Genomic DNA, 10,282 nt, shown 5'->3' with positions numbered 1-10,282 from the left:
GTTCAACATTGATAATAATCAGAAATGTTTCTCGAGCAGCAAATCAGCATATTAGAATGATTTCTGAAGATCATGTGACACTGAAGACTGGAGTAATGATGCTGAAAATACAGCTGCGCATCACAGAAATACATTACAGTTTAACATAGATTCACATAGAAACAGCTGTTTTAAACTGTATAAATATTTCACAATTTTTACAGTAAATAGTAAGCCTTGGTGAGCAGAAGAGACATCTTTTGTGCTAAGTTTACTAATGATTATTAGAGTATAGTCAGTATGCTAATGCAGAATTATTTTGTATTTGATCATGCACATCATGCGTCAGATGTGTGTTTAATTGCCGGATCACCTGTGTTGTGCTGCAGAAGGGGAATCTGGAGCAGCGTCTGGTGGAGGCGCAGGCTCAGTACCAGGCTCAGCTCTTCTCTCTGGCTCAGCTGGCTGGCGCTCTGGAGGGCGAGCTCACCTCGGTGCGCGAGAACACGCTGCAGCAGAGCCGTGACTACCAGATGCTCCTCAGCACCAAGGTCCAGCTGGAGCGCGAGATCGGCACGTATAAAGCTCTGCTGGAGGGCGCCGGAGAGCCCAGCAACCTCGCCGCGCTCAAGACGCCGGCCTTGAAGGTGGAGGTTGTGAAGAGCGGTCTGCTTTCATCAGCCGCTGCCGGTGAGTTACGCCTTAAGGTCCTTGCATACAGAGTCCGAAATTTTCATATGCGTTTTTTTGTATTCGTCATCCATTACTAATATTTCAGACGAGAATTTCGGACTCAAGGTCCTTGCACACTGAGTCCAAAATATCCGAATGTGTTTTTTCGTTTCTTTTTTTTTTTCGTATTCGTCATCCTTTCCTATCAAAATGCTTGCTCCGGATGCGAAAACGCAGAAAAACAAACCTGATACAAATTGTTTTTATGATGGACGAAAGTTTCGGAGGCAGTGTGTAAATGTGTTTGACACAACGTGAGGTCGTATTTATTTTTTAACGTGTGAAAATTTCAGACGACCTTGACCTTGACTGACCTTGAGTCCAAAATTTCCGTATGCGTTTTTTTGTATTCGTCATCCTTTCCTATCAGAATGCTCGCTACGGGTGCGAAAACGCAGAAAAACAAACCTGATCCGAATTTTTTTATGACCAAAAAAAGTATCAGATGCAGTGTGTAAACATGGTTGACACAACGTAAGATCGTATTTATTTTTTAACGTGTGAAAATTTCGGACTTCGAAACTACAAAAATCCTGATTACAAAGCTGATATTTGGTAATATGTTAAATCGTGGTAGTGAACGTGCACTGCCATAAATGTAAATGCTAACGCGAAACACTACAGACAGAAGCGTTGTTGTTTTCATGCATTGATCACTTTTGAGATTTTGGTCTACTTTGCTTCCATAATCATGTCTACGTTCAGACAAGTGGAAAGAAAACATCCAAAATACACATTTAAGTGTTTATTTTAATGCACCTTATCGGTTTATCTGTAGATTTCAATTCCAATTCATGTTTTCAAAGCTTTCTTACACTTTCTTACAGCACTTACAAACACCAAAACTTATAGTTTTATACCTCTCATATATCATTCACACTGATTCATACAACATATTACTCCTAAAAACATGGTGCAAATGTGTTTGTTTTCTTACAGACTTCATATTTATTTTCAAACCTTTGTTCATACTAAAACAATTTAACGTTTTAATTTGGACTAAAACACGGCATATCGTCCCAGACAGCAGACAGTTTCGGCCCGGATCTGGCCCACATCTGGCCCGCATGGATTTCACATGGGCCAGATGTGGGCTGGATCTGGGCCAACACTATGTTGCTGTCTGGGGTAAGATGTTCTGATTCTTAATTACTGTTCTTTAATGGTTCATCTTTTAGAATGTAATCTTTTTAAAACATTTGTTACATTTAGTGTATACTGTTTTCTGTTACATCTTATACCTGTTATTAAAATGACAAGACTTGAGTGTCTGTGATCATGATTGTGATTGGTCGCAGGTGCAGGGGGCGGAGTCGAAGTCCCCACCCCCTCTGAAGCGCAGTCAGGTGGTTCCGGCGCAAGCGAGACGGCGGTGGGCGGAGCAACAGGGTATGCTCTGATGTCATTGGAGGGGGTAGCAGCGGATGCAGTGATGTCATCAGGCAGTCCAGCAGCTGAGGTACGATCCGTCACAGTGCGCTGATTGTGTTTATCTGGTCTAAACTGTGTCTAAAATCGCCCCCTATGCCCTTAAATTGGGGTATAAACCTCATTCAATCCCATAATGCACCGCGATAACGAGTCTATAACCGAAGTACACTCAACAGCTAGCAAATACCCACAATGCACTGTGAGGGTCATGCGTTCTAATATATTCCTTTATTTCAGTTGACGTTTATTTTATTTCAGATAACAAAGATGTGTTTCTATGGTTTTAGGTTTAATTTTAGTTAACGATAATAGCCCTGCTGCAGGCTAACACTTACAAAATAGACGGTTTAAAATGCGGTTATTTTGTTGAAGAAATGACCTGGTTCTACGTTTAATTTTAGTCCAGTAACGTGACTGATTGAGTTACGTCCGTGTTTTATGGAGACACTTTTAAGGTCAGTTTAGAAAGACATACGTGAGATTTTACTAATGAGATCTTTCCTCTCTTGATTCTATAGATATAATGTCCAGTGGAGCGATGAGCGGGTCTTCATGGTGGTGCTGATGTCATCAAAGCTCAACCAATCGAACGCTGATGTCTCTCTACAGTGTCATGTGACCATCATCAATAAAACTCAAACTCTTGAACCGCTCTGTGTTTATTCACCAAAGTCAATAATATCTCACAAAGCAAGCCACAGACACAAAGATGTCAGCAGTCAAAGTTTATTAGCCATCAATGAACACAGCATTCATCATTTATGTTACATTTATTGATCTGAGATGAGTGAAGCGGATTATTGCACTGAAATACTACTGTACAGTCGTTCTGGAGGTTTAATGACAGTCACTAGGAGACTAAATACACAGAGCAGTAGATGTCTTGATTATTGTTGAACACGAGATTCAGGCTGCTGTTTGAGGGATGAAGACGATTTCACCGAAACACACATACAGAGAAAGATCATCGGCGTCCTGTGAGACCTGAAGAAGGAAACCAAGACATTCAGATCAAACACTGACACACGTCTGGGTCGAGCGTGTGTGTGTGTGTGTGTTACCTGTTCAGTGTGTGTCTGGAGTGTGTTCCTCTCCGCAGACCGGGTCTCCCTCCACCACGTACCACACCTCATTATGCCTGTTTAGCAGCTTCAGGGGACTAAAACACGCAAAGAAATAAAGTTAGCAGTTAAACGTATCAAGATTTCCGTGAAAAAATAAATAAATATTAGGGCTGGGTTTTGACACAAATTTCACAATTCGATTTGATTCTCATTCACAAGCTTGCGATTCAATTCGATTCGATTATTTTGGATATATATCTGGTACACATGCAAAATTTTCTTGAGGAAAAAAGAATCTCTCAACTAATGCTGTAAAATATACATGAGAGTCAGTTGGTGCTACATTACTATAATACTGAAGGTTAAAACTGACTGATTTTTTAGGCTATAGGCTACAACTGCTTAAATCACACAATTAAGTTTTTATAATAAAAGTTACAATTACATGACATTTCTACTTCAGTTCGTTTTTTGAAATATAAACATTTAAATGGTGGCTATCATCAAAAAACAAATTAAACACTGAAGAACAGTAAAATTTATAATTAATATGTTACATGGTGCATATATTTAGCAAAATGCTCCTCTCTACGGTTTATTTTTCTATCTGACTGAGTTTATGGTCACCGAATATGTTTTTCTGAGGTAAATGTGACGTTACGTGACATTGTTTACAAGCCGTTATATTGACATCTTTGCGCAGCTGAAACACTGATTGAGCGATTACACGAGACAGGATACTGATTGTAAAGTTGTACTCTTTCTTTAACTTACCTTCGGATGTTTAGTCATGTTTATTTTGTGCTATAACTAGTAATAAAGTGGAGGAGATGATCAGTTCACGTGCGCTACAGCGATCTGTCACTCCACATTAAACAGCGCCAAAACGGCATTTATTGTTTGAATCCTGCAATACAATGGACAGAATTTGAAATCTGAGACTTTGTTTCATATTAAAAGCACCAAAGCACAATGCTTATTGTGATTTATTGGATGGGAAGTGCACTTCAATGTTTCATCCATTAGCTGAAAACAGGCCAGACTAATAGATTATTGGAATTAATTTAAGAATCGATATCGTTTCGTAAAACTGAGAATCGATTATTATTAGAGATATCGATATTTTTTACCCAGCCCTAATAAATATAGTAAAAAAAATAGAAATAAAGTTGTCATGAAACTAATTTTTTACTTCTGTAATCTGAAAACAACAGGGAAATGTTATTTGGAATAACACGCAGCAATGAATCAGACACAAGAAGACCACAAGCTTGAATTAAGATAGTAGTACTGTTTTGTTCTTTTTTAATTTTATACTTATTTTAATTATCATGCAACCTCTTTAAAAAAATAATTTAGTAGAAATAAAAAGTAGCCATGAGAAACAGCTGATTCAACAAGGATAAAATATCACAGGAGGACTGGTGACGTGAACTGAAATCTTGTTTCGGAAAATTATTAACCCTCTGGTTTTGTTCAGGCTTTATTATTATTATTTCAAAAAAGTTAATGTACTTATGTATTTTTTTTTGGGGGGATATGGTACTGAATTGTATTTATGAAATAGTTATGATTCATTTATTACCTGTTAACCTTTTTTTACATTTTTTAATAACCCTTTCAAGAAAACACTTGGCAGATTGTTGCTGAAGTCAAATAAAGTTATACAATTTTAAGTTTATTTTAATGGAAAAAAAAAACATGGCATACTATTTTACTACTTTAAAATTATACATTAAATGTATATTTTTTAAAACATGTTTTAAACTAGAACTTAAAGAAAATCAAAGCCATAAATCTGAACAAGTTGTGTTCCAAATTTGAGGTTGATATCACTAAAAATGAGCTTTCAGTAGCCATTTGTTTTTTAGGACCATTTAACCTTTTTGAATCATGTCCATTATTTTTTTTTTTCATATTCACATATAAAGTGCCAAAACCTTTCCCAAGTTTTGTAACATTCTGTGAAGTAAAAAAAAATAAAAATACAGAGCCGTTAAAGGGACATGGTGGTAGAAAAAAATCGGAGTGAGTGGAAACAATTCAAGGAGGGAGGAAAAAACATTTCGTTCACATTCCCTCGAGAAACTGTGCGTTCTCTCGCAAAACCAGTTGAGCTCGGACAAACTCTTCCTGTTCACTTTACAGCTGGCAGTGGTTCATACAGCTCGTACGTTCACAATGGAGCGGTTCATAGAGTGTGTTTATTTTGAACTTGGACTCAAGTATAAAGAAATACAGTCAGTGCTTATTCAAGGCATGGTTTTGGGACATTCTAAAACACTTAGGGCCTCATTTATAAAATGTTGCGTATAAACCATCCTAAATTTGTTCTAAGATCACTTCTCAAAAGTGCGTAAGTGTGATTCAGAGAAAACGAACGTGTGCACAAAAACACGTGCGTGCGCCTCTCTTCCAGATGTGGCATTTATAAATCGCAAATGATGTTGAAATTGTGCGCAGCTGACTGGTGTCAGATCTCCAGCTTGTACACGCCCCCTAATTAATATCATTACCATATAAATGTGTGTGTGGTTATATTTTTTTCTATTGACTATTATCAAAATTACTACTTCTAGAAACAACAGAAATAATAATAGAATAGTAATTCTAAAACAATTAGGTTTCCAAAAGTAAGAATAAACTACGAATTCAAGTAAAATTTTCAGTCATCTTATAAAAAGTAAGCCATCCAATATTAAAATCACTTGCTATGACAACTAATAAAAAGTTTAATGTCAGGAAATTCTTGCAAAACTTGAAAAAAAAACATTGAAAAAAAAAATTGGACGTTTCATATCATAATAAAATAAATTATTACACGATTATGGTCTCTTCTATGCTTGGAAAAGAAAAGAACTTTACTGAGTCTGAAATTGAGGTCCTGCTGGCGGAGGTAGAGGTTCGTGCTGCGACGCTTTTTATTTAATAATGTGTAATTATCTTATACAAATATAACTGATGTAAATGACAAAAACAAAGTTTAAGGCTGATGTCTCTATTCATTTTCACAGAAGCAAAGCAGCAGATATTATAAATAAAAACAGTTAACAATGTTAACATCAACATCAACATCTGATCCTCTGTAATTCTCAATAACAGCAGGTGTTCATCACTAATGCACACTCATCATTTAATTAGTCACTTAATTATCACATTAACTTTAACTCTTTGAGGACTTGGGATTTGACTTGAGACTTGAAAGGAATGACGTGGTTCCTCCTCTGCTGAAATCAGCTGCTGAGTTCATGGGTGGAATAAACATATGGCAGGACTTTTACTTTCTGACCCCTGGATTTTACACCTCTGGGTGTGTGTGTGCGCGTACCTGTTTTTCTATTCTGGTGGGTACTTAAACCTGAATACACACAGACTCATGGGGACTCATGTCATGGCGGGGACCTAAATTGAGGTCCCCACGGGTAAACAAGCTAATCACACAGAATTAAGTTTTTTGAAAATCTGAAATAGCACAAAGTTTCCTGTGAGGGGTAGGTTTAGGGGTAGGGTAGGTGAAAAACCATTACGCCTATGGGATGTCCCCACTTTTCACAAAAACAAACCTGTGTGTGTGTGTGTGTGTGTGTGTAGAGTGTGTGTGTACATGTGTATGTGTGTGTGTGTGAGTGTGTGTGAGTGTGTGTAGAGTGTGTGTGTGTGTGTGTGTGTGTTCACCTGTCGTAGCCCACAGTGTAGTGGTGGGTGTGGTTAAAGTGGGCGTGGGCTCTCAGCAGTGCTCTGCTCAGCAGGTGGGCGTGGAGTCGGGAGGTGATTGACAGCATCCAGCCGCCGTAACTCCTCACATACACATCCATGTCGGGCATGTCAGAGAAATACAGCTATGTTGTTGTTTTTTTATAAATTTGAAAACCAATATATATATATATTAAAATTAAAATAAATACTACAAAAATAAATATTATAAATAGTATTATTATATAATAAATGCCACAATAAAATATTCAATATTAATATTGAATATTTGTATTTTAGTATTCAAAAAACTTAATTTTTAATTGAACACTAAAATAATCATTAAATATTAATATAAATACTACAGTAAAATATGAACAAATATTCAGATAAAATATTACAAATTTTAAATATATATCAAATATATATATGTATTTTTTTATATTAAAATAAAAAAAAGATTTGAACAAACCAAGATAAAACTACATACAACCAATACAGCAAAACAGCATCATTAATATTACAGTACTATTTTCGTGTCTGTGGCGTTTAGAGTTGGTGGCTCTGACCTTGTCGTTGGTGGGAGTGGGCGGATGCTCCTGATAGGCTGATGGCAGCAGGAAGCTGAGCGTGTAGATCGCCGGTTTCCACATCTTCACTTCCTCTGGGACTTCAACAAGCACCGGAGCCGTCATCTCAAACCTCACACCTGCACACACACACACACACACACATATACACAAACATACATATACTCACACACACACATATATACACAAACATACACACACACACACACACATATATATATATATACACAAACATTCATACACACACACACATATACACAAACATACATATATACACACACACACACACATATATATACACAAACACACATACACACACACACACACACACACACACACACACACACACACATTGTGTTAGTCACTGCTGTCTTCATCTGTGCTGGTGTTTATGATGTGAACTCCATCACAAACCCTCTTCATTGGCTCCAGAGATGTAATGATAGAGGCGTCTGAAGGCCATGGCGGCTCCGACCCCGAGGAAATACGCCTCGGCGTCTGTAGAGACCCACCGCGTGGCTGAGTAACGACGAACCTGCAAACACACTCGGGTTATAAACCGCAGCACCACTTCAGCTCAGCGCAGTCCAGAAACACTCACACACACACTCACACTCTCACACACACTCTCACACTCACACACTCACACACTCACACACTCACACACACTCACACACACTCACACACTCACACACTCACACACACGAGGACCGCCTGACCTCGTACTCGTCCGTCCGGCAGAGCAGATCGAATTGAAGACATTCTCTAGACTCGCTGCAGAAGCTGCTGGACGAGTTACTGGGGCTGTAAGAGACACACACACACACACACACATTACTGTCCCTCTGTGGTCCTCCAGAGGGTTAATAATGAGTGTAATATCTGACCCCACACTGCTGACGGCCAGAGACTCCAGAGACAGCAGAGACAGCAGCGTCACGCCGATCAGACGCCTGAGGAGAAATACAGACTGATTCTGTTAGATACAGTCAGACCAGGAATTATTCACACATCAGATTTAATGTTGGATATCTTTATAGTGGGTGCAGGACACTATAGTTCATTTATGTAAGTGTGGATAGCAAAATGTGACCCTGGATCACAAAAGCGGTCTTAAGTCGCTGGGGTATATTTGTAGCAATAGCCAACAATACATTGTATGGGTCAAAATTATTGATTTTTCTTTTATGCCAAAAATCATTAGGATATTACGTAAAGATCATGTTCCATGAAGATATTTTGTAAATTTCCTACCATAAATATATCAAAACTTAATTTTTGATTAGTAATATGCATTGCTAAGAACTTCATTTGGACAACTTTAAAGATGATTTTCTCAATATTTAGATTTTTTTGCACCCTCAGATTCCAGATTTTCAAATAGTTGTATCTCAGCCAAATATTGTCCTATCATAACAAACCATACATCAATGGAAAGCTTATTTATTCAACTTTCATGTGATCTACCCTTGGGACACCCGCTTGGGACCTTTATTTTTAAGAGTGCCCAGACTGACGGCATTGCTTGGTAATTGGTTGAGCTAAACTGGTATTATCTAATAGTGTACTTACATGTAACAGCTGACAGCTACTTTACTTACCTTTCCATCAAAGTTATCTGACATTATCAAGCTGAATTTGTTCTGACGCAGTTTAACTCTGAGTTCTTGTTATATTGTATTACCATTTTCTAAACTATAGCGAATACACTGTGATATAATGTGAATATAAATGTTGAAGGTGTCTGGATATATTTTGGTTTGACTGTATTAGCGGAGCTGAGAGAATTACTTACAAATTGCAGTCCATTACTGATTCCAAATTACATGACAAAAATTGTAGTCAGTAACGTAATCCATTACATCACACATTTTAGGTAGACTATTTAAGATAGGAAAATTTAAAAGATGAAAAAGAGGAATTATGGAGAATCAATGAATTATGAATTATGAGTTTATTGCTATTGTGTGATTAATATGTAACCATGTAATGCATAAAGAGCAACTGTAGTCTGATTACACGTATTTTAAAATGTAATTCAATCTAATTACAAGTACTTGAATGCATAATCCAGATTATATGTACAATACTACCCAGCTCTGTATATTGATATCACTGCAATACTATGAAGATAACCCGCTTCTGTAAAAGCCTGACTTTCTCCAGACCAGAGGAACACAAAAGATATTTTGAAGAACGCTGAGGAACCGGACAGCACTGGACCCCATTGACTTCCACTGTATGGACAATAAATACTGAGACATTTCTCAAAATATCATTTGTGTTTCACTGAAGAAACTCGTCAGGGTTTGAATGACATGAGGGACTCAAATGCATTCATTATGAAACTAAAGTAAAATAAATAAAGAGAAAAGGGAATTGAATTCTGCTGTGTCATACGCAGAGTCCCTGCAAAGCTGCTTCTGGTTCTGTCTCACACACTTACCCAGCTGTTCTTCTTTTGTATTATAGACAGGTATTGATAAATACTGTATCCTAAACATAACATTTTATACCATTTTTACAAATGAGGACGTCCCCAAAAAGAGGTTTTGGGAGATTTGTCAGGTTTAGCTCAATTCTGGAAACACATTTGTCCCCAAAATATGGTTTTTGGTCACACAGAGAGACACACACACAGAGAGAGAGACACACACACACACACACACAGAGAGAGAGAGAGACACACACACACATACACACACACACACACACACACAGAGACACACACACACACACACTCTCTCTCTCTCTCACACACACACACACACACACACACACACACACAGAGAG

At 37.6% G+C, this 10,282-nt stretch overlaps 2 protein-coding genes and 1 long non-coding RNA gene across 4 annotated transcripts in view; 2 read left to right on the top strand and 1 right to left on the bottom strand.

Annotated features, from left to right (window-relative positions):
* LOC107685033 (keratin, type I cytoskeletal 47 kDa) overlaps positions 1 to 2,790 on the top strand; it is an 18,700-nt gene extending 15,910 nt beyond the window's left edge. Inside the window, exons 8-10 of one of the 2 annotated variants that reach the window (XM_016481454.1) lie at positions 627 to 669; positions 2,010 to 2,170; positions 2,661 to 2,790. In XM_016481454.1, the coding sequence (XP_016336940.1) occupies positions 627 to 669; positions 2,010 to 2,170; positions 2,661 to 2,666 (210 nt within the window). In that variant the 3' untranslated portion in view covers positions 2,667 to 2,790. The remainder of the gene's footprint in view (positions 1 to 626; positions 670 to 2,009; positions 2,171 to 2,660) is intronic. The other variant, XM_016481455.1, reaches the window with a different exon arrangement.
* On the top strand, positions 679 to 1,362 carry LOC107685036 (uncharacterized). Its single transcript, XR_001633918.1, has 2 exons — positions 679 to 970; positions 1,191 to 1,362. It is a non-coding gene; the product is annotated as an uncharacterized LOC107685036 (long non-coding RNA).
* A 48-nt stretch (positions 2,791 to 2,838) lies between the features above and the next one.
* soul5l (heme-binding protein soul5, like) overlaps positions 2,839 to 10,282 on the bottom strand; it is an 8,720-nt gene continuing 1,276 nt past the window's right edge. The window contains exons 2-8 of the mRNA XM_016481456.1: positions 8,377 to 8,442; positions 8,209 to 8,293; positions 7,904 to 8,024; positions 7,469 to 7,608; positions 6,882 to 7,045; positions 3,204 to 3,301; positions 2,839 to 3,126 (exon numbers count right to left, since the gene is read on the bottom strand). Coding sequence (XP_016336942.1) covers positions 3,208 to 3,301; positions 6,882 to 7,045; positions 7,469 to 7,608; positions 7,904 to 8,024; positions 8,209 to 8,293; positions 8,377 to 8,442 — 670 coding nt within the window. The 3' untranslated portion in view covers positions 2,839 to 3,126; positions 3,204 to 3,207. The remainder of the gene's footprint in view (positions 3,127 to 3,203; positions 3,302 to 6,881; positions 7,046 to 7,468; positions 7,609 to 7,903; positions 8,025 to 8,208; positions 8,294 to 8,376; positions 8,443 to 10,282) is intronic.

The sequence above is a fragment of the Sinocyclocheilus anshuiensis genome, unplaced genomic scaffold (genome assembly GCF_001515605.1).
Source record: "Sinocyclocheilus anshuiensis isolate Anshui unplaced genomic scaffold, SAMN03320099.WGS_v1.1 scaffold565, whole genome shotgun sequence".
Classification (NCBI taxonomy): Eukaryota; Metazoa; Chordata; class Actinopteri; order Cypriniformes; family Cyprinidae; genus Sinocyclocheilus; species Sinocyclocheilus anshuiensis.
Note: the sequence above shows the minus strand (reverse complement) of the source record. Positions and strands in the feature narration are given on the sequence as shown.